At 41.4% G+C, this 25,095-nt stretch overlaps 1 protein-coding gene across 1 annotated transcript; it reads left to right on the top strand.

Moving 5' to 3' along the window:
- Positions 1-21,065: 21,065 nt before the first annotated feature.
- Positions 21,066-22,039, top strand: LOC138908813 (protein SOMBRERO-like). The gene has a single exon (XM_070199439.1). The coding sequence runs from the start codon at positions 21,263-21,265 to the stop codon at positions 21,947-21,949; it is 687 nt and encodes a 228-aa protein (XP_070055540.1). The 5' UTR covers positions 21,066-21,262; the 3' UTR covers positions 21,950-22,039.
- Positions 22,040-25,095: the final 3,056 nt, after the last annotated feature.

Below are 25,095 nucleotides of genomic sequence, written 5' to 3'. Positions count from 1 at the left end.
GTTCTGCTCAAGATTTCACCTACGAAGGGTGTGTTGAGGTTCGAAAAAAGGGCAAGTTGAGCCCTCGGTATATTGGGCCTTTTGAGATACTTAAGAAAATTGGGGAGGTGTCTTATGAACTTGCTTTTCCACCTAGTCTATCACGTGTTCATCCAGTGTTCCATGTATCCATGCTCCGAAAGTATGTCGGGGATCTGTCTCATATTCTGGATTTAAGTACAGTACAGCTGGGCAGTAATTTGACTTATGATTTGGAGCCGGTGGCTATTTTAGACCAACAGGTTCGAAAGTTGAGATCAAAGAGCATAGCATCAGTGAGGGTGCAGCGAAAAGGCCAACCAGCCGGAGAAGCTAATTGGGAGATTGAGCAGGAGATGCGGAGCAAATATCCACACTTATTTGAGACTCCAGGTATTATTCTAAAATCGTTCGAGGATGAACCTTTGTTTAAGAGGGGGAGAATGTAATGACCCGGCCAGTAGTTTTGAATATTATAACCCCGTTCCCCTATTTACTGCTTAATTGATGCCTTGCAATTAATTTATGACTTATCGGGTTAGTTGGTTTGGGGCCGGAAGGAATACATAATGAGATGAGACACTTAGTCTCACAATTGAAAATTTAAGTTAGAAAAGTTGATCGGATATGGACCTATATGTAAACGACCTCGGATTCAAATTTTGATAATTCCAATAGCTCCGTATGGTGATTTTGGACTTAGGAGCGTGTCCGAAAAATTATTTGGAGGTCCGTAGTAGAATTAGACTTGAAATACCGAAAATTGAATTTTTGGGAAGTTTGACAGGGGGTGACTTTTTGATATCGGGGTCGGAATCCGATTCTGAAAATTTGAATACTTCCGTTATGTCATTTACGACTTGTGTGCAAAATTTGAGGTCAATTACACGTGATTTGGCAGGTTTTAGAGTCATTTGTAGAAATTAGAAATTTCAAAATTCAATAGGCTTGAATTGGGGTGTAATTCATGGTTTCAACGTTGTTTGAGGTGATTTGAGGATTCGACTAAGTTTGTATGATGTTTTAAGACTTGTTGGTATATTTGGTTGAGGCCCCGAGGGTCTCGGGTGAGTTTCGGATGGTTAACGGATCAAAAATTGAACTACAACAGCTGCTGCAATTTCCTTCTGCTAGAAATTTCTTCTTCGAGAATCGAGCCCAGATGCGAGCCCAAAAATTGAGCCCAGAATCAAGTCATGATCGAACCTAGGGTCGAGGGCCATGATCGAGGCAGGGTCGAAGACATGATCGAAGGCCAAGGTCGAGGGGGCCAGGATCGAGGGTCAGAATCGAGGACCTCGATCGAGGCAGAACCGAGGATGTCTGGGCAGTATTATAAAATAGGGACTTCGTCTTATTTGCCATTTTTGACAATTTGGAGCTTGAGGAGAGGCGATGTTTGATAGATTTTCCAGAAAAACTTGAGGTAAGTTCTTTGTGATCATTTTTACTCCATAATATTGAATTATCATCGAATACTCCAACTAGATTACATGATTTTGAGGTATAAATCAGAGATTTGAACTTAAAAATTTGGGAATAATATTTGTAGATTTGAGGGTCTAGTTGAGGTCGAATTTTGGTAAAATTGGTATGGGTAAACTTGTGGTTGAATGGGCTTTCAGATTTTGTAACTTCTGTTGGATTCCGAGGTATGGGCCCCATAGGCAATTTTTGAGCTAAATTTTGGATTTTTATGAAACATTAGTATTTTCTTATGAAATTAATTCCAATAAATTTTATTGACTGAAACAAATTATTTGTGACTAGATTCGAGGCATTCGGAGGACGATTTGCAAGGCAAAGGCATAGCACAGTAAAGAATTTCACGTTTTGAGGTAAGTAACAATTATAAATCTGGTCCTGAGTGTATGAAACTCCGTATTTTGTGTCATGTGATTATTTTGGAGGTGACACACATGCTAGGTGATGGGCGTGTAGGCGTGCACCGTGGGGATTGTGACTTGGTCCGTCCCGTGAAACTGTAAAGTTGAATAACTTGTTGTTAGCTATACGCTCTTTATGTGTTGAAGAAAATTGACTCTAAATCATGTTAGAAATCATGCTTAGACTATGTGATAGTACTGTTGGGACCGAGTAAGGCCGAGGGCCTATCGATGAGGTAAGGATATTATGGCACGTGAGTTGTCCGTGCAGGATATTATAGCACGTGAGTTGTCCGTGTAGCACGTGAGTTGTCCATGCAGATTATGGAACTTGGGCTGTAGGAGCCCTTCTGGAGTCTGTACACCCCCAGTGAGCGCGGGTACCCAGTGAGCGCGGGTACCCAGTGAGCGCGGATACCCATTCTGTGTGAGCGCTGAGGGCTGAGAGCCGAGTGGTTGAGCTGTTGTGATGAGTTGAGTGATTGTTGCCTAAGAGGCTGTACTTGCTTTGTATTTGTTATTGCACTTGATTGCTATCTGTCATTGTTGTGAAATATCTAAAAGATTTTATATCCGGATTACATGAAATTGAATTGTATAAAATTGATTTGACTTAAACTGCCGGATTTGGAAGCATGTCTATTCTTTGCTGGAATTACTGAAAATGAACTATAACTGTGTAGCTCGTCATTATCTTCAGTTCCTTATTTATTATTGTTACTTACTGAGTTGTTTGTACTCATACTACACCCTGCACTTTATGTGCAGATCCAGGTGTTCCCGGACATAGCGGGTGTTAATCATTTCACGCAGTTGATTTTCAGGAGATTCAGAGGTAGCTGCCATGTTTCTCAGACCTTGTCTCTCCTTCCCTATCTCCTTGTTTACTGTATTTTGGTCTTAGACTACTATAGACCGTATTTTTCCAGACTTGTATTCATATTAGATGATCATGTACTCAGTGACACCAAGTTTGGGGAGTGTTAGTGTCAGTATTTGTGGGATTTTGTATTGTATTAAATTTTTGTATTTTCAAACTTAAGAGAAATTATGGTTATCGAGATTTTCGGCTTGCCTAGTATCGAGATAGGCGTCATCACGACAGGTTGGGATTTTCGGTCATGACACAGGTATTATCACTGTAGGATCTTATGGGGATTACGCTCTTATTTATCTTTGTTCTACGTAGTCATATGTATCTCCTTCTTTTACCATATACTTAGAATGAGGAGTTAAGTCTCTTAATGTACCATATGTGGTAGTGACCCCAGTGGAGGAGACTATATCTGTGGATATAGTCTATAAATATTGTGTGATATTTATTCAGGGCAGGGACACCGTAGTTGATCTACTAGTGTTGCCGATATCTGACTTTGATATGATCATGGGTATGGATTGGTTAGCGTCATGTTATGCTTCAGTTGATTGTCATGCCAAACTTATACATTTTGATTTTCCTGGAGAACCATGTTTAGTGTGGAAAGGCATAACTCCCTTGACTCAGGGAAAGATATCATCTTATGTAAAAGCACGCCGAATGATTAATAATGGGTGTTTGGATTTTATTGCTACCGTTCATGATACCCGCTCGGAGGATGTTACTATTGACAGTATCCAGTGGTTCGAGAATTTGCTGATGTGTTTCCAGAAGATTTACCCGGGCTGCCTCCGATGAGAGAAATTGAGTTCAGTATTGATTTAGTGTCAGGAACTCAACTTATCTCTATTCCCTCATACTGTATGTCTCCAGCTAAGTTGAGAGAATTAAAGGTTCAACTTCAAGAGCTACTTGATAAGGGATTCATCAGGCCTAGTGTATCGCCTTGGGGTGCACTTGTGCTATTTGTGAAAAAGAAAGATGGCACGATGAGAATGTGTATTGATTACAGGCAGTTGAATAAGGTGAAAATCAAGAATAAATATACATTGCCACGTATAGATGATTTATTCGACCAGCTACAGGGTGCTACTCACTTTTCAAAAATTGACTTGAGATCGGGTTACCATCAACTGAGAGTTAAGACCGAGGATATCTCCAAGACAGCTTTTCGGACCAGGTACGAACATTTTGAATTTTTGATGATGTCATTCGGTCTTACTAATGCCCCCGCAACATTTATGGACCTCATGAATAGGGTATTCAACCCACTCTTAGATCATTTTGTTATTGTATTTATTGATGACATTTTGGTCTACCCTTGAAGTGAGGCAGAACATGAACAACACGTGAGAGTTGTGCTACAGACACTTAGAGAGCGAAAGCTTTATGCCAAGTTCTCAAAGTGTGAATTTTGGTTGGGTACAGTTTCCTTTTTGGGACACGTGGTGTCACGAGATGGGATTCAAGTTAATCCAAAGAAGATAGAGGCAGTTCGAGATTGGCCTCGACCCACTACTCCCACAAAGATACGTAGCTTTTCGGGACTAACCGACTATTATAGAAGGTTTGTTGAGGGTTTCTCAAAGTTAGCCGCTCCATTGACACGATTAACTTAGAAAGGTGTCGCATTTCAGTGGTCAAATGAGTGTGAAGAAAGTTTTCAGAAATTGAAAACTACATTGACTATAGCCCTGATTTTGACACTACCTACGTGTGCAGGCAGTTTTACTATTTATTGTGATACGTCTTGATAATCGGCTTAATGTATGCATATTTTGATATATATCGCCTCACATTTTACTCATGTCTCGACGATTTGAGATGTTTAATATGATTATTTGTGCTACATTTTGGTATTTCTATGTGTAGGAATCATTCGGATGCAATTTGGGACGAAAGGGCGCGAATTGGAGCAAAATCGGGACAAAATCGCAAAAGGGGAAATTTGAGGGCCACAGCCAGTGTGGTGCGCTGGCTGTGGTGCACTTTACAGAGGCTAAAAAGTTTGAGCGCCAGGGCCAGCGCCCCACGCTGCCCTGGACGCTCAAGACGGGAAGTGTCCCTTTTCGACTAGGACTCGGTTATTTCGACCCCTAGACGCCCCAACTCATATAAAAGCCAACCTAAACCTATTTTTGGAGGGAGGAACGTGATTAAAAGGAGGAAGGAGGCGCAAAACACTCAAAAGCAAGGATTTGATCAATTCTTCCATCCCTTTCCTAGTATTCATTGATTTTATATTTGAAAACATGATTTTTGATGATTGTATGAACATGAGTGGCTAAGAAACCTATTGTTCTAGGGTCATGGGTATACATGAATGTTGATGTTTGAAGTTTAATTTGACAAAGTTGATTTTATCATATTGGGTTATTTATTTAATTCTGTTTTTAATTATTTTACTGAGTAGCTAACAGTGAAATACTATTTACGAATCTAGAGTTGAACTCGAAAGTGGGAACTCTAGATTGCATATAGAATTAAATAGAGCAAGTTCTTGAACCCGGGCATCGGGGGACGGATTTGCAATTAGGATAGAAATATACCTAATTGTCTTGCTCGGTTGAAATACAGGAAGTGTAAATGCATTCTTGTTAATATTAATTCCATAGACATATAGGCATTAAGTTAGCTTGAATAGGCGAGTAGGAACTCGACAGATTCTTATGAGTAATATCAACCCTGTCAATCAACAATCGAGATAAATCAATTAGTTATTTTAAGCTAAGAATGCAACATGATTGTTCGATAACACGTGACCCTGGAATATTATCTCCCATTGATTGTTATTTAAAACTATTTAAGTGTTGTGTTGAATTTTAGTATTTCATCAATTGATAGTTTTTAGGTAGTAAATTAGACAATTATCTATTTTATAAGAAATCGTTGGAATCGATAAGCTATTTGAGTTTAAATTAGTCAAAAGTTAATCATAAGTCTTCGTGGGAACGATACTTTATTCACTACTCTATTACTTGACGACCACGTATACTTGCGTGAGTGTGTTTGGTCACAACAAGTTTTTGGCGCCGCTGCCGGGGACTTAGAAATTAGCTACTTGACTGAGTTAAGCTTTTATTACTTATTAGTTCAAGTTTTAATTTTTAGTTTGCCTTGTTTGTGTTAATGGAGGATCTTCTCTTGAATGCGGAGGAGTAGAAGTGCAAACAACCTCCTTCCTTTTGATCAAGAGATTGAACGAACACTTCATAGAGTGAGGAGGGAAGTCGAAGCTAGAACGAGAATAGAAAGAGAGTTGGACATCGTAGTTCAACCACAGCCAATAGAGATGGCAGGTAATGAGGAGCGTCCGGTGATAGAAGCCGCAAGGCCCAATCTTGCTAATATGACTCAGGCTATCATAAAGCCTGATATCACGGGGCATTTTGAACTCAAACAGTACATGGTACAACTGATTCAGTCCACAGGGCAATATGTGGGTCTATCTCATGAAGACCCGTAGAGGCACATTCAGAACTTCTTGGAAATTACGGACACTTACAATTATCCGAACGTTTCCAAGGACTATGTCAGGCTGACACTATTTCCCTTTTCATTGTTGGGGGAAGCTAAGGAATGGTTTCAAAAAGAGCGTGCGAACTCAATCCACACTTGGGATGATTTAGCAAGGAAATTCCTAATCAAGTTTTTCCCTACTAAGAAGACAAAATTGCTGAGGAGCCAAATTCTTGGGTTCCAACAACGGGATGGCGAGACACTTCGTCAAGCTTGGGAAAGATACAAGAAGCTACTCAGAGACTGCCCACATCATTGTCAGACTGATGAGGTATTGGGTCACACTTTTGTTGATGGGCTAGACGAGGCATCAAAGATGAATCTTGATTCAGCCTGTGGGGTTAGTTGCATGGCAAGGTCGTATAGTGAAATACAACTCTTGCTAAATAACTTCACTGCTAATGACCATAATTGGCAAGGAGATGGGGACGCAAGAAGAGCAATTAAACAGAAGGCAGCCGGGGTGATTGAGCTTGATGACTTCTCAGCCATGAGAGCAGATATTGCAAAGCTGGCAAATCAGATGAACAAAATGACAATGCAACAAACACAACAGTTGCAGCATATACAACAGATGTCTATTTGCTGCGAACTATGTGGTGATAGTCATATGAGTGACATGTGTCCCACGAATCCTGAATCTATATACTATGTGGGGCAACAAAACAGAGGTCCGATGAATCATCATGCACAATATGGGAACACTTACAATCCAAGTTGGAGGAATCATCCTAACTTCTCATGGGGAGGAAATCAACAAAATCAGAACCAGTATAGGCCCCAAGGAAATTTCAATCAACCTCAGAAACCACCCCTACAAACAGAAGAAAGTACGAATGACTTGCTGAAGAAATTGTTTCTTGATAATCAACAGCTCAGGACCGATTTCAAAAATCTTGAGAGGCAAATGGGACAGTTAGCAACAAATCAAAACACTAGACCTACAGGTGCTCTTCCCAGTGATACAAAGAAGAACCCTCAAGTTAATGCAGTTACACTCAGAAACTGGAGGGAACTAGAAGAAGTGCCAAAGAAAAGAAAGGACAAACCTATACATGAGAGGGAGCTGATCCCTAAGGCAATACACGAGTGAAAGAAAAATGATGCAGGTTCAGAGCCAGTGGAGGCTGCAAGGCCGCCACCACCTTTCCCCCAGAGATTGCAGAAAAAGAATGATGATCGCATGTTCAACAAATTTCTCTCTATGTTGAGCCAGGTTCAATTGAATATTCCATTGGTGGATGTACTTCGTGAAATTCCAAAATATGCTAAGTACATAAAATATATAGTGGCTCACAAGAGAAAATTGACTGAGTTCGAGACAGTTGCACTTACTGAGGAGTGCACTTCAAGGGTCCAAAACAAGCTTCCTCAAAAGCTTAAGGATCCTGGCAGCTTCACCATCCCTGTGCGAATTGGTAATATTGACGTGGGTCGTGCTCTTTGTGATTTGGGGGCGAGCATAAATCTAATGCCCTTGTCCTTATTTAAGCAATTGGGTCTGGGAGCTCCAAGACCAACCACTGTGATGTTGTAATTAGCTGACAGGTCCATAGCCTACCCTGAAGGAGTGATTGAAGATGTATTGCTGAAATTGGGAAATTTATCTTCCCAGCTGACTTCATTATTCTAGATTTTGAGGCTGATGAACAAGTTCCAATCATATTGGGACGACCTCTCTTGGCTACTGGTGATGCAATAATTAAAGTGAGAGAGGGAAAAATGATAATGAGGTTGGACAACGAGGAAGCAGTTTTTAATGTATACAAAGCGATCCAACTTCCCCGCCACTATGAGAAGCTCTCTATGATATCTGTTATGGATGTGGATAAGAAACTTCTTGACACGAGTATATATCTAGACGATTCTCTAGAAAAAGCACTCATGTTTCTCGATAGCTTGGAGATTGATGATAAGGTTGAGGAGATGATGCATATTCTAGATGTATCTTGTGCTTACATGTAAGGATTACACCCGTTTGATCCCCCTAAATAGGCTAAGTGGACCTCCTCCAAAGCCATCAATTGAAGAAGCTCCAAAATTGGAGCTTAAACCCCTACCCTCTCACCTTCAATATGCTTATTTGGGTAGTTCTGACACTTTACCTGTTATTGTTTCTTCTGACTTGTCTAAATTGCAGGAAGAAAAGTTGTTGAGAGTGCTACGTGAGCACAAACGAGCAATTGGGTGGACGATGTCTGACATCAAAGGCATTAGTCCAGCTTTTTGCATGCATAAAATCCTCATGGAGGACGGACACAAGCAAAGTGTAGAGCAACAATGCCGCCTAAATCCAATCATGAAAGAGGTGGTAAGAAAAGAAGTGATTAAGTGGCTTGATGCAGGTATTGTATTCCCAATCTCTGATAGCAAATGGGTAAGCCCCGTTCAATGTGTACCAAAGAAAGGGGGGATGACTGTAGTGGTTAATGAAAATAATGACTTAATTCCTACAAGAACTGTCACTTGGTGGAGAATTTGCATAGATTATAGAAAATTGAACAAGGCCACCCGAAAGGACCACTTTCCCCTCCCTTTCATTGACCAAATGCTTGATAGGTTAGCTGGACAGGAATACTACTGTTTCCTAGATGGTTATTCGGGGTATAATCAGATTGCTGTAGCCCCAGAGGATCAAGAGAAAACCACCTTTATGTGTCCCTATGGCATGTATGCATTCAAGAGAATGCCCTTTGGTCTCTGTAATGCACATGCGACTTTTCAAAGGTGTATGATGGCTATTTTTACTGACACGGTTGAAAGATTTGTGGAAGTATTCATGGATGATTTTTCTGTATTTGGGTGTTCTTTGGATAATTGTTTAATGAACCTTGATAAAGTGCTTGCTAGGTGTGAAGAGACAAACTTGGTACTCAACTGGGAAAAGTGCCATTTCATGGTACGTGAAGGTATAGTCTTGGGGCACAAGGTGTCAAAAGATGGTCTACAGGTGGATAAAGCAAAGGTGGAGGCGATTGAAAAATTGCCCCCACCGACATCCATCAAAGGCATTCGCAGTTTCATGGGCCATGCAGGTTTTTATCGTCGATTCATTAAAGATTTTTCGAAAATTTCTTCTCCATTATGCAGGCTTCTAGAGAAAGATGTCACCTTCAAGTTTGATGATGCATGTCTGAAAGCATTTGAGGAGCTGAAGGGAAGGTTGGTGACTGCGCCAATTATTATCGCCCCAGATTGGGGACTGCCATATGAGTTGATGTGCGATGCAAGTGACATAGCAATCGGAGCTGTTTTGGGGCAAAGAAGGGAAAAAATATTTCACTCCATTTATTATGCGAGCAAAACTATGAATCCAGCTCAGATGAATTATACAGTTACTAAAAAAGAGTTGCTTGCAGTGGTGTGGGCGTTTGACAAGTTCAGATCTTATCTAGTGGGAACCAAAGTTATCGTCTACACAGATCATTCAGCTATCAGATACTTGTTTGAAAAGAAAGATGCCAAGCCGAGGCTGATTCGTTGGGTCCTCCTCTTGCAAGAATTTGAATTAGAGATCCGAGATCGAAAAGGGACAGAAAATCAAGTGGCTGATCACTTGTCCAGATTAGAAAGTAGGAACCATGTAGCTGAAGGAGGGTCAATCAAAGAAACATTCCCTGATGAGCAGTTATTAGCAGTCACCTCAGGTAAAGCCCCATAGTATGCGGATTATGTGAATTTTATTGCAAGTGGGGTGACACCAGTAGAATTAACACCTGATAATAGAAGAAGACTCTTACATGATATGAGGCTCTACATGTGGGATGAGCCATTCTTATATAGGCAATGCACATATCAGTTGGTGCGAAGGTGTGTTCCTGAGGAAGAGATGAATGCAATATTGCATGGCTGTCATGCTTCGCCATATGGAGGTCATCACGGTGGGGATAGAACCGCCCAAAAAGTGCTACAATCAGGTTTCTATTGGCCAAATTTATTTAAGGATGCACATGCCTTTGTTAAAAAGTGTGACAGATGCCAAAGAACCGGAACTATCACGAGGAAGCACAAAATGCCCTTGCAAAATATTCTGGCAGTAGAGCTGTTTGATGTTTGGGGAATTGATTTCATGGGACCATTCCCATATTCTAATGGTCACAGGTATATCTTGGTGGCGGTCGACTATGTTTCTAAGTGGGTGGAGGCCATTGCTCTTCCTACTAATGATGCAAAGGTAGTGGTAAGCTTTGTAAAGAAGCATATCTTCACGCGCTTTGGGACTCCAAGAGTGTTAATAAGCGACGGAGGAACTCACTTTTGTAACAAATTGCTGAATAATGTTCTTACAAAGTATGGAGTTAAGCACAAAGTTTCCACTGCCTACCATCCCCAAACGAGTGGTCAAGTAGAAGTTTCAAATAGAGAAGTAAAGCAGATTCTGGAGAAAACAGTAAGTGGAAATAGAAAAGATTGGGCAGGGAAGCTGGATGATGCATTATAGGCATATCAAACTGCATACAAGACTCCCATAGGTACTTCTCCGTACAAGTTGGTTTGTGGGAAGGCATGACACTTGCCCATCGAGCTTGAACATAAAGCTTATTGGGCGATCAAAAAGCTAAATATGGATATGGACTCAGCTAGTGAAAATAGGTTGCTGCAACTCAATGAGCTTGATGAATTTCGATTGCACGCATATGAAAATGCCAAATTATATAAAGAAAAGACAAAGAGGTGGCATGACAAGCACATTCAACATCGAGAGTTTGAGCCGGGTCAAGAAGTTCTCTTGTTCAATTCAAGGTTGAAGCTATTCCCTAAAAAGCTTAAGTCTCGCTGGGCAGGTCCTTTTGTTGTGGTAAGTGTGAGGCCTCACGGTGCGGTGGAACTGCGTGATACGAGCTCAAGTGGTACCTTCTTGGTAGATGGCCAGAGAATAAAACATTATTGGGGTGGTGACATTGAACGTCACAAGACCTTAGTGGACTTAGCAGATGCCTAAACATGTGTTGAGTCATGCCGCGATGTTAAATTAGGCGCTTGTTGGGAGGCAACCCAATTTTTACCGCTTTCGAAGCATAGTTTTTTTTTCTTTTGTAGGCCATAATTTTTTTCTTTGTAGGTTGAAATGGTGTGGAATGTGTGTAATGTATATATTGAGTGCTCGGATAGTCGGGATTGTTAAAAAAAAAAATCGGCAAAGTGAGCGCCCGGGCCAGCGCCCACGCTTCCTGGGGCGCACTTTACAGTATCTGCGATGCTTCAGCGCCAGCCCCAGCGTGGGGCGCTGGGCTGACGGGCCAGGTGAGTAATTTTTATTTTTATTTTTCATTTTCTTTATTTAATTAAAAATACCGTACCCAATTACCCATATACACTCACAACCCAACCCATACCCAATTGCCCAAACCCATTCCCCCACCTAAATTAAGACAACCCAACCCAAAACCCCCCATTCTTCAAAAACACACGGTTTCTTCTTCTTCTTCCCCTTTTCTCTCAAATTCTAATATTCTTCAATATTCCTTGCTCAATTCCATCTCAAGACTCTAAGGTATGTTCTTCTTGTTATCTCTTTTCTTGTATTTTGGAAGTTCTTAGAGTAGTGTAGTCTTCTTTCTCCTCCAATCCTCCAACACCCTAGGTTTCTTAAACATATTCGGATGTTATTGTGGGTGGAATGATTATACACGAAATTGGTGCAAAACTTTGGTTGAGCAGTTGTGTTTGAAGTAGTAAACTATAATTTTCTCTACTTCATGTAAATTTGGGAGGCCCAACTTCTCCCACCATTGTTGAAATAGAAGAGCACAATTGATGCCCACAAGGTGTTTGTTAAAATGCTTAAGAGAGTAAATTTGAACACCGGTAAAGTCTAAGTAGACGAGTGTAGTTGTATATGAGTTTGGGTGAAGTGTGGGGTGTTGTGGGGGTATTGTCTCTTGTTGTAAACTTTTGTAAGTTGTAGTTAGTGTACTAAAATAGTGTAGTAATGTAGACTTTAGCATTGTTATGCTTGCACTATAGTTAAGTTACGACCATGTTAGACTAATTGAATTTTATGGCATAGAGAAGTCTAAGTACCTATAGCCTTGTGATGACACATTGGTGCACATTGAATCAATATTATGATTCGCTTATACATAGCCTTAGGTTTTAAGTGTGGGGTCATCTTGCCTCTCACAATGACCTTAGGCAAAATCTTTTGATTCATTCTCATCTATGTGTTTATCATGTGTAGGTTGCTATGGCTCGTGGCGATGTCGCTAAAGGAAAAGGGGTGGGGCCCTAGCTCAGATTCTTATAGCGTGTACTGGCCTTGCTCAGGCGGTCTCTATTTCGACAGCCGCAACCACTTCTCAGGCCAGGGGAGGCACTCAGACTCCCGTCGCTCGCACACCCGAGTGGGTTATTCAGGGACTTCAGACACCAGAGGCACCACCAGCCCAGCTGGTTGCTGTTGCTCAGGATTATGTGGTTCCTGCTATGCCTGAGGATGATCAGCGTAGGTTAGAGAGGTTTGGGAGACTTCAGCCACAACCTTTCAGTGGTACAGAGAGAGAGGATGCTCTGGACTTTTTGGACAGGTGTCAGAGGATACTCCGTATTGCTGGTATTTTGGAGACTTGTGGGGTCTCATTCACTACCTTTCAGTTTTTTGGGGCTGCACTCAGATGGTGGGAGACTTACGAGAGGCGTAGGCCTGTTGGCGCAGCACCCCTTACTTGGCAGCAGTTCTCCATGATCTTTTTGGAGAAGTTTGTGCCTCGATCCCGCTGAGAGGAGCTGCGTAGACAGTTTGAGCGGCTCCACCAGGGTGATATGTCTGTGACGCAGTATGAGATGCGATTCTCTAAGTTGGACCGTCATGCTATCTAGTTGGTTCCCACGGACAGAGAGAGTATCATGAGGTTTATTGATGGTCTCACTTATCAGTTATAGTTGCTCATGACTAGAGAGAGGGTTTCAGGTGCTACTTTTGATCAGGTAGTTGACATTGCTCGATAGATTGAGATAGTTTTGCGGTCAGGAGAGGGTTGAATGGGAGGCAAAGAGGCCTCGTGGTCAGGGTGGATTCAGTGGTGCCCCTTTTGGGGGTCAGTTCCAGCATGGTAGAGGTCATCATTTCAGGCAGGCTCAGTCAGCTCGACCATTTCATCGGGGTGCATCATATGGCCATAGATCTCACAGTTCTCATCAGGGCCACTCATCACTTAGTGCCCTTCCAGTTCAGAGTTCGTCCCATGCTCCACCTATTCAGGGCTCTTCCATGCCAGGTTCTTCTACCAGTCATCCCGGTGCTAGGGGTTCCCTTGAGTTTCCGCCGCCAGCACCCGGGAGTTGTTTTGAGTGTGGAGAGCTTGGGCATATGTGGAGGCAGTGTCCTCGTCGTCATGGAGGTCCATCTCAGCAGAGGAGTCAGCCTCCGACTACAGCACCAGCTACCTCACCACCCGCCCAGTCAGCTCGGGGTGGAGGTCAGTCAGCTAGGGGTCGCCCTAGAGGGGAAGGCAGATCAGGGGGTGGTCAGGACCGTTTCTATGCTCCCCCTGCCAGACCAGATGCTATTGCTTCAGATGTTGTGATTACAGGTATTGTCTCAGTTTACCACAGAGATACCTCAGTATTATTTGACCCTGGTTCCACGTATTCATATGTTTCCTCATATTTTGCCCATTTTCTGGATATGCCCCGTGAGTCCTTAGTTTCATCTGTACATGTATCTACTCCTATGGGCAATACTATTATTGTGGACCGCGTATATCGATCATGTGTTTTGACTATTGGGGGTCTGGAGACCCGAGTAGATCTATTGTTGCTCAGTATGGTTGACTTTGATGTGATATTTGGTATGGATTGGTTATCTCCATGTCATGCTGTTCTAGATTGTCACGGTAAGACGGTGACGTTGGCTATGCCAGGAATTCCGAGGGTTGAGTGGAGCGGTTCTGTAGATTATGTACCAAGTAGGGTGATTTCATATTTGAAGGCTTAGCGCATGGTTGAGAAGGGTTGCCTATCTTATTTGGCTTTTGTGAGGGATGTTAGTGCAGATACTCTTGTCATTGATTCTGTTCCGGTGGTACGTGATTTTCTGGATGTATTTCCTGTAGACCTACCGGGCATGCCGCCTGACAGGGATATTGACTTTGGTATTGATTTGGTGCCGGGCACTCAGCCCATTTCTATTCCACCGTATCGTATGGCACCGGCGGAGTTGAAGGAATTGAAAGAACAACTTCAGGAACTCCTCGATAAGGGGTTTATTCGGCCTAGTGTGTCACCTTGGGGTGCACCCGTTCTATTTGTGAAGAAAAAGGATGGTTCCATGAGAATGTGTATTGATTACAGGCAGTTGAACAAGGTCACAGTCAAGAACAAGTATCCTTTGCCTCGTATTGATGATTTATTCAACCAGCTTCAGGGAGAGAGGGTGTTCTCCAAGATCGATTTGAGGTCCGGTTATCACTAGCTGAAGATTCGGGATTCAGATATTCTTAAAACAGCTTTCAGGACCCAATATGGCCATTATGAGTTCTTGGTGATGTCTTTTGGGCTGACCAATGCCCCAGCAACATTCATGCATTTGATGAACAATGTATTCCAGCCCTATTTGGACTCATTCTTCATTGTATTCATTGATGACATCTTCGTGTACTCTTGTTGCCAAGAGGAGCATGATCAGCATTTGAAGATTGCATTACAGAGATTGAGGGAGGAGAAGCTTTATGCAAAGTGGAGGAGAAGCTTTATGTAAAGTTCTCCAAATGTGAGTTTTGGCTCAGTTCAGTAGCATTCTTGGGGCACGTGGTGTCCAGCGAGGGTATTCAGGTGGATCTGAAGAAGATAGAGGCGGTGCAGAGTTGGCCTAGACCATCCTCAGCCACAGAGATTAGGATTTTTCTTGGTTTGGCGGGTTATTACCGTCGCTTTGTGGAGGGATTTTCATCTATTGCATCGCCCTTGACCAAATTGACCTAAAAGGGTTCTCCATTCAGGTGGTCGGATGAATGTGAGGAGAGCTTTCAGAAGCTCAAGACTGCTTTGACCACAACTCCAGTGTTAGTTCTGCCATCAGCTTCATGTTCTTACACCGTGTATTGTGATGCCTCGAGGATATGCATTGGTTGTGTTTTGATGTAGGAGGGTAGGGTGATTTCCTATGCCTCGCGCCAGTTGAAGACCCATGAGAAGAACTATACTATCCATGATCTTGAGTTAGCAGCCATTGTTTATGCCTTGAAGATTTGGCGTCATTATTTGTATGGGGTTCATTGTGAGATCTATACAGATCACCAGAGTCTGCAGTATCTGTTAAAGCAGAAGGATCTTAATTTGCATTAGCGGAGATGGTTGGAACTTCTTAAGGACTATGATATCACTATTTTGTACCATTCGGGGAAGGCCAATGTTGTGGCCGATGCTTTGAGTCACCGGGCAGAGAGTTTGGGGAGTTTAGCATATCTTCCAGCAGCAGAGAGACCTTTGGCATTGGATGTTCAGGCCTTAGTGGGCCAGCTTGTCAGATTGGATATTTCAAAGCCTAGTCGGGTATTGGCTTGTGTGGTCTCCAGGTCTTCTCTTTATGACCGTATTAGAGAGCGTCAGTATGATGACCCTCACTTGCTCGTTCTTCAGGATAGGGTTCGGAGAGGTGATGCTAGGGATGTGACTATTGGTGATGATGGGGTGGTGAGAATGTAGGGCCGGATATGTGTGCCTAATATAGATGGGCTTCGAGAGCTGATTCTTGATGAGGACCACAGCTCGCGGTATTCTATCCATCCGGGTGCCGCGAAGATGTACCAGGATTTAAGGCAGCACTATTGGTGGAGGCGAATGAAGAAGGATAAAGTTGGGTTTGTGGCTCGGTGTCTAAACTGTCAGCAGGTTAAGTATGAGCATCAGAGACCGGGTGGCTTGCTTTAGAGGTTAGAGATCCCAGAGTGGAAGTGGGAGCCGATCACTATGGACTTTGTAGTTGGGCTCCCACGGACTTCGAGGAAGTTCGATACTATTTGGGTTATTGTGGATCGGTTGACCAAGTCTGCGCACTTCATTCCAGTTGGTACTACTTACTCTTCAGAGCGGTTGGCTGAAATTTACATCCGAGAGATTGTTCGCCTGCATGGTGTCCCGGTTTCCATCATTTCAGATAGGGGTACTCAGTTCACATCGCAATTTTGGAGGGCCGTGCAGCGAGAGTTGGGTACTCAGGTTGAGTTAAGCACAACTTTTCACCCTCAAACGAACGGGCAGTCCGAGCGCACTATTCAGATATTGGAGGACATGTTGCGTGCTTGTGTCATTGACTTTATGGGCTCATGGGACCAGTTTCTACCGCTCGCGGAGTTTGCATATAACAACAGTTATCAGTCGAGTATTCAGATGGCTCCGTACTAGGCTTTGTATGGAAGGAGGTGTAGATCTCCGGTTGGATGGTTTGAGCCGGGTAAGGCTAGGCTCTTAGGTACAGACTTGGTTCAGGACGCATTAGATAAGGTGAAATTAATTCAGGAGCGGCTTCGCACAACGCAGTCTAGGCAGAAGAGCTATGTGGATAGGAAGGTCCGTGATGTGTCTTTTATGGTTGTGGAGAAGGTTTTGCTGAAGGTATCACCCATGAAGGGTGTTATGAGGTTTGGGAAGAGGGGCAAGTTGAGCCCCCGGTTCATTGGGCCTTTTGAGGTGCTTCAGAGGATAGGAGATATGGCTTATAAGCTTGCCTTGCCACCCAGCTTGTCGAGTGTGCATCCAGTGTTTCATGTTTCCATGCTCCGGAAGTATATTGGAGATCCGTCCCATGTTTTGGATTTCAGCACGGTCCAGTTGGAGGGTGATATGACTTATGATGTGGAGCCGGTGGCTATTTTAGATCGGTAGGTTCGAAGGTTGAGGTCAAAAGATATAGTTTTAGTGAAGGTGCAATGGAGAGGTCAGCCTGTGGAGGAGGCCACCTGGGAGACCGAGCGGGAGATGCGGAGCAGATATCCACGCCTATTCGAGACTCGAGGTATGTTTCTAGACCCGTTCGAGGACGAACGAATATTTAAGAGGGGGATGATGTAACGACTCGGCCGGTCATTTCGAGAGTTATAGCCCCGTTTTCCCCATTTCTACTTCTTTTGTGTTATTCAGCTGTATTATGTTATATCAGGTTAGTTGGTTCGGGACCGGAGTGGTTTCAGAGTGAATTGAGACACTTAGTCTCTTAAGTAGAAACTTAAGTTGAAAAAGTCAACTGGATGTTGACCTATGTGTAAACGATCTCGGATTTGAATTCTGATGGTTCCGTTAGCTCCGTTAGGTGATTTTGGACTTAGGAGTGCGTCCGGAATGTGATTTGGAGGTCCGTGATAGAATTAGGCTTGAATTGGCGAAATTGGAAATTTGACGATTTCAGTCGGCAGTGGAAAATTTGATATAGGGGTCGGAATGGAATTCTGGAAGTTGGAGTAGGTTTGTAGTATCATTTGTGACGTGTGTGCAAAATCTGAGGTCATTCGGACGGGGTTTGGTTGGTTTTGGCATCGGTTGCCGAATTTGAAAATTTAGAAGTTCTTAGGTTTGAATCCGACGGTAATTTGATGATTTGATGTTGTTTTGAGTGATTCGAAGGTTCGCCTAGGTTGGTATGTTGATATATGACTTTTTGGTATTTTTGGTTGAGGTCCCGAGGGCCTCGGGGTGATTCCGGGTGGTTAACAGATTTGTTGAAGTTGGAAATTGCAGCTGGAGCTGCTGCTTCTGCTATTTCCGCACCTGCGGAAGAAAAGGTCGCAGGTGCGAGGCCGCTGGTGCGTGTGGGGAGTGCACAGGTGCGGGAGACACTGGGCCAAGGCTGGGAACGTAGGTGCGAAGAATTGGCCGTATCTGCGATCCCGCAGGTGCGAGGCCTTGAGCGCAGATGCGGAGATGAGGCGTTTGGACTGGTTTCGCAGAAGCGCACCTGGGACTGCAGATGCGACTCCGCAGGTGCGAGGAAGGGGTCCGCAGATACGGAATCTGTATGATTAAGTGTGTTGCACAGGTGCACACCGGTGTCCACAGATGCGGAAGGGCAAGTTCGAGAAAATGGCCGCAGGTGGGAAAAACCTGGGCAGAATCCTTAAATAGAACCCTTCGCGAAATTTGGTCATTCTTCACAATTTCAACTCGATTTTTGGAGCTTTTGGAGGGGTTTGAAGAGGGAATCAAGGGTATTTCGTTGAGGTAAGTTACTTGAGCCCTAATACTTGTATATATGGCGAATTCCCATTGTTTTAATCATGGTAATTAGTGAAAATGAGGGGTTAGGGCTTAAAAATTTTGGAAAAGTAATTTAAGGATTTGAAGGACCAAACGATGTCGGATTTTGATGAATTTTGTATGGTTAGACTCGTGAGTGAATGAGCTTTCTAGTTTTGTAAAATTTGTCAGATTTTGAGACGTGGGCCCGAGGGCCGGGTTTGAGCCATTTTTTGTAGTTTTTCTTGTGGAATTCATTCCATTAGCGCGTATTGATGGTATTGTACTGATTGTGAATAGATTCGGAGCATTTGGAGGCCGAGTCCAGAGGCAAGAGCATTGCAGGTTAGAGATTTGACCGGTTTGAGGTAAGTAACGATTGTAAATCTGGTCCTGAGGGTATGAAACCTCGGATTTCGTATCATTCTACTATTTTGAAGTGACGCACATGCTAGGTGACGGGCGTGTGAGCGTGCACTATTGGGGATTTGTGACTTGGTCCGTCCCGTAGCAACTGTAAATTTGCATACTTTGTTGAAACCATTTGATACTTATATGTTTTAGAAAGAATTTCTGTAAATTGGGTTGAATATCATGTTTGGGCCTTGTGCAAATGCTGTTTGGACCCTTAGGGGTTGTTTCTTACCATCCTCTCATTGTATTCAATTGAAAATCTATACTCAGTCATGTTTATATTTGTTTACCGCATAACTAAATTTTATGACTTTATTTTGATGCACATAAATGTTTTGGGCCGAATGCCCTGTTTTACTGAAATGCCTGAGTGGCTTGATTTATAAGGATGAGTGTGGATCGGGGCTGGCCGTCTGCAGCATACTTTATGACTGAGTGAGGCCGAGGGCCTGATTTGTGAGGATGAGTGTGGATCGGAGCTGCCCGCCTGCAGCATACTTTATTATTATCGCACGTGAGTTGTCCATGCAGATTATAATGCTTGAGCTGAAGGAGCCCCTCCGGAGTCTGTACACACCCCAGTGAGCGCAGGTACCTACTGAGTGTGAGTGCCGAGTGCCGAGTGTTGAGTGACTGGGAGGCATGAGTGATTGTGAGGTATGCCCGAGTGGCAAGAGTGATTGTGAGGTATGCCCGAGTGGCAAGAGTGATTGTGAGGTATGCCCGAGTGGCACGAGTGACTGTGAGGTTTGCCCGAGGGGCTATATATGAGTGATGTTTTGCCCGAGGGGCTGTTTATGATTTCATCATTTTTGCTCACCTTTGCATTGAGCCTTTGTTGGAAAAACTGATGGAAAAATATCTTTAAATGATTTTTACTGGAACTGGGTTTAAACAAGATGTTTGATTCAAATCCTGATTTTAAAAGCATGTGGTATTTTACTGAGATTTCCTGATGAACGTTATATGCTTTATTGCTCGTCACTACTGCTCAATCTTTATTTATTTTTGTTACTTACTGAGTTAGCATACTCACGTTACTCCCCGCACCTTGTGTGCAGATTCAGGTATAGTTGGACACAGTAGCGGTTATTGAGTGTTCTGGTTGTAGATTTTCTTGGAGATAGTAAGGTAGCTGTTTGGCGATCGCAGCCCCTGCTCTTCTCCCTCTTATCTTTCTCTAATTGTATTTAGCTATTTTCCAGGCTGAGTTAGCCTTGATATTGTTAGACAAATTGTAGTAGATGCTCATGACTAGTGACACTCCGATGTCGGGCTATTCTTTTTCACACTTCTGTTTTTCTTTGATTTGAACTCTTTTAATGGAGGTTTTATGTCAAATAACCTGGAAATTATCTTTAAAAATGAAATATCGGTTGTTTTGGAAATGAGTCGGTTTGCCTAGTTCCATGATAGGCGCCGTCACGACAGGGGTTAGTTTGGGGTCCTGACAGATACACGCTCTAAGACAGGGGCTTATAATAAGGAATTTTATCGAGTTGAGGTGCCAAATTGGGAAAAATGAGAGTTTTAATATCGGCTTTTAAATATGATGCAAGTTTAGGTGGCCCAGAGGCCATACTGACTTAATTATTTGTTCGAGTTTTTTCTGGAGAAGGTATGTTCAATGATTTGCTGAATTAAGTTTTCCAAGAAAAGGCTATTTGAAGAAGTTTATATATGCAAGATGCTAACTTCTGAAATTTAGAGCTAGCTCATGATCTGATTTAAGCTGACAAACGACACGTTTTCCTTTTCTTTGGTTTATGGGGTAAATTAACTATCTTTTCAATTTTTTGTGAAAAATCTGTTAATTTAGAAATTTCATATATGACACAATTAATGGAATCAAGTTAAAGTAAAAACTTGTAAATCAAAAAGAGGGAAGTACGTTAATTATTCTTCAATTTCGTTTCTTCTGTTAAAAAAAAACACTGACTAGAAATTTCCAATTGGATGAATGGAGTTAGAAAAAGTAAATAAATTGTAAAAAAAATAAAAATCAAAAGAAAACTTGTACGCAACGTAATAAAATAAGGAAACTAATATCACCTGTTTAAATCTGTTAAGTTAGTTAAGTTGTAAGACTAGGGCATTGTAAAAATTACGAAAGGAAGTAACTTGAGTCCCAAGCTCGCGTAACCTTCCCCCAAGATCAACATTTTTTTCCCTCTTTAAATTTGTTTCCTAAATTTTCTCTGCTGGAATTAACCTGATCAGATATCTATAAATAGTCCATTAAGCATTCACGTTAATTAGCTTCCAAGCCATTCGTTTAGGGTTTACTTTCATAATTCTTGTCTTCAAACTTGAGAGAATAGTAGTACTCTTGATCGTCGTTGTTGAAGGGATTGCTGTGTTGCGGCAATTACTTGTCTCTATGCCGATGTCGACGTTACCTGTACGCCGTGGGTGTATCATGGGTGTTCGGTTTCACCCAACTGAAGCAGAGTTGATCAACTTTCTGAAAAGGTTCCTAAAGGGCGAGCCTTTGTCGAGTGAATGCCCTAATTTCCAACTTGCCGATATCTATGGAGACCAATCACCATGGGAGATATTTGGAACTTCTGATCATCCCGAAGAGAAGGTTCGCTATTTTTTTACTCGGTTGAAGAAGCAGAAGAGCGAACATACAAGGGTACGTCGAACTTGCGCCAACGGGACATGGAAAGGCCAAAAAGGTATTGATCCTATCAAGAATGGTAAGGGAACTGTGGTTGGGTTTAGAAGATGTTACAAGTTTCAAACTAGTCGTAGTAAAGAAGGAGAGCACAATAAAATTTGGCTGATGAAAGAATATTTCGTCGGGGATGATTTCTTTAGAGAAAACAATATTACTAAGGAGGATATTGTTGTGTGCCGAATCAAGAAGAATATAAGATCGGAGAAAAATTATGGGGTAACTATGGAGGAACAAGACGTTGCCAAGATGATCGAAGCTATGTTGCATGAACCTGATAACTACTGCACAACGCAACCGGCGACAATTAGTCAAGGGAATGAGATTCACAATGAGTTCACTGAAAATACAATGTTGCACGCAGGATATGAGCTAGATGATTGTTGATTAATACAGATGATGCAAATACAACTTCGACTACCTTGGAACAAGAAGCATATGGTCTACCTTTGACTGGGATGGAGCAAGGCTACGAAAATGATTATCAGACAAATAACAACAGTGAATTCTGGGAAGAGATGAATGAAATATTGGAAGGTGTTAATATTATTGTTCCTAATAATTGGTGACAATATCAGTTCTAATCTCTTGCTTAGTTCTTAACCAACTATGGGTGCAAATCTCTTTGTAATTTCTTTTGGTTCATATTTTAGTTGAAGAGCAAAAGCTCGCTTAAATGAAAACATATATACAACTTCAGTAGTCTTGTTTTCTCAGATATATATATATTTTTAGAGGTCGAAGTTTCAATCCTGGCCAAGTAATTAGATACTAGAGTACAATATATACTGCAAATGGACAAAATAAAGGGTCCATTTTGCCAAAGAATTTTTCTATATATCTTCCTCAGAATCAATAAAGGCTAAAAACAGAGAAAAATGTAGCAATGCCAAGTTTTCACTTTATCATTATGTTTTCCGTTTGCCTTTCGGAGGTTTTTGACCATGTCTTTTTGGTTTTCTTCCGCACACGTTGGAGTTTCCTTTCCCTTGTATAAGATATGTTTTACCGGCTTTTCGACTAATTCAGATTCGCGTCAATGACATCTCACTTTAGGTGTAAAGCTGTCCATACCAACAAGGCAACAACCATCGTATTCCCATAGCTCAAACCCGACTCCATTATTTTTCTTTCAAATTAGTTGTTTAAACTTTAAGTCCCGAGTTATTCTTGAAAAATATATCTTTTTTCTAATTAGTCTTAAAGATTTTACTCATTTTGTTACTAGAGTTAATCAAAATTCCTTGATTTGGCGCCCAAATAACCTTTTCAATTTTTGCTTAATAGAGTACTTCAAATAGGGTGGCTCTCTCCTAAATACAATAAGAATAACAATATTTCATGGAAATTATTTTCTAGACAACATGTTAATGATTTGATAATTTATGACTCTGAAACTTACTTTGTTTTTGCCTTGAGCCATCTCTTTGATCTCTCGAGCTCTTGTTTTTGTCTTTAGGCAGGGTCTACCTACAGAAATCGATATACTCTAACTTATCTATCTATCTATATATATATCTATATTATTATAAAAATGGGAATTCCTAAAGTTAAACGTCAAATGACAGAATTACCCTTCTAAATAATTAAAACTCTACTAATCTAAAAAGAAAACAAAAAAAATGCCTACAAGAGCCCAACCAGCGCTTCATGCTTCATGAATAGTCACAACTCACAACCACTAATTGTGAGGGAAAACATACCTTGTCGTGGCAGGGAAATAATTTATCATCTTTCCATGTTTTAATTCGTATCCCTTTTTTCACAAACAACCAGACTCTGGCTCAGAGTTTTGAATTACTGTTATTTGACTGAAGAGCCAAAAATTAATTCCTTTGTTATACCTTAACTTTGTGTGTTTGCAAATATTATATATCGTCTGGATTTTCTTGTAGGAGTTGTACATGAAAAGTCGTGCTGTTTCTATGATCAGTATAAACAACTCTCAATTAGCCAGCCTTTATATCTCTTATTAACAGTCAAGAACTTTTGAGAAAAAAAACGTAATGCCTACAAATAGTTCTCAATTAGCCAACATTTCATATTTGAAAAATTGACGTTTTGCCCTGAGTATTTAATATATTATTTCACTCAATCTTCATATTATCTTTCCAACCGTGGCAACACACGTATCTAGATTTGTTTTTGCCTGTGTTCTCACAGAATCTTTTTGTGGTTGTAGGTGTCGAGAGGCGTTGCAATTATGATATTGTCAATATTTTGTCAAGTGTATGTACCGGTAATTTTTTTCCCTTTCTTTAATACTCTATATATTGTCAATAAAGTCTTAAAGATTTTACTCATTTTGTTACGAGAGTTAATCAAAATTTCTGTGATTTGGCGCCCAAATAACCTTTTCAATTTTTCCTTAATAGAGCACTTCAAATAGGGTGGCTCTCTGCCGAATACAATAAAAATAACAATATTTCAAGGAAAATATTTTCTAGACAACATGTTAATTATTTGACAATTTATGACTCCGAAACCTACGTTTTCTTGCCTTGAGTCATCTCTTTGATCTCACGAGCTCTTGTTTTTGTCTTTAGAGCGGGCCTACCTACAGTAATATATATACTCTAACTTATCTATCTATCTATCTATCTAATATCATGAAACCTTTAACTTAAAAGTTAAATTACACATTTGCCCTTCTAAAAAAACCTAACTGTCCTACTTATTAAAAAATCATACGCTTAGTAGAATACAAAGGGATGCATTGTTTCGGACAAGTTCTGTTACTCATCTATACGAAAGGATATGTTCCTTCAGAGAAGTTTCAAATACTAGATTTATATCTCCAACTGTTATTCCCCCCAAAACAAAAATTCACAACAATCTAGAAATTTAAGGAATTATATGTTTATATCGTTGGAAAAGAAGAAAAAAATGTCGACCAGAATCCAACGGTAACGCAAAGTTGATGATGAAGCCTGATCAATCTCTGATTCAAAGAGAAATCAGATGTTTTACTGTAGCTTACTTTATTCGGTAGAAATCAGATGTTTCCTGAAAATTTTTGTAGCTTACTTTAATTGAAGGATAAATTTTAATATCCAATGCACTTTGTTTGTTGAAATTATAGCAAATCAAGTGGGCAAGCTATGGAAGAATAAAGTGATAATAACTGAATGTTTCCTGATGGAAGAATAAATCGGGTGTGGAGATATGAATATCCCTTTTTCATTCGTCGCTCTTATTTTTGTTTTCTTTTTTCTGTTTTCCCTAAAGCTATAGTCAATTCTCCACTTTCCGTAAATTAACCAATACCCCATCGTTTATATAAACAACTTTGAGAACCTGTGGAGTTACATGTAATTAGTCAATGCAGATTAGTATAACCTGACTAATTTAATAGGTGGTTAGTTTCTTTCTTTTTTGCATAGGCCCTATATACGGGTGAGATCGAGCTCATGGTACATCCCGACCTCCGACAAGATAATCCAGGCTCGAGACATGGTGGCAAGGGACCGAAATCGAGCCAAAGGTCCCACCGAGTTAGTTTCCGGGGGCACGACGCCTGCCCTCGAGAATTT

The sequence above is a fragment of the Nicotiana tomentosiformis genome, chromosome 3 (assembly GCF_000390325.3).
Source record: "Nicotiana tomentosiformis chromosome 3, ASM39032v3, whole genome shotgun sequence".
NCBI lineage: Eukaryota > Viridiplantae > Streptophyta > Magnoliopsida > Solanales > Solanaceae > Nicotiana > Nicotiana tomentosiformis.
This window is presented reverse-complemented; position numbering and strand designations above follow the sequence as displayed.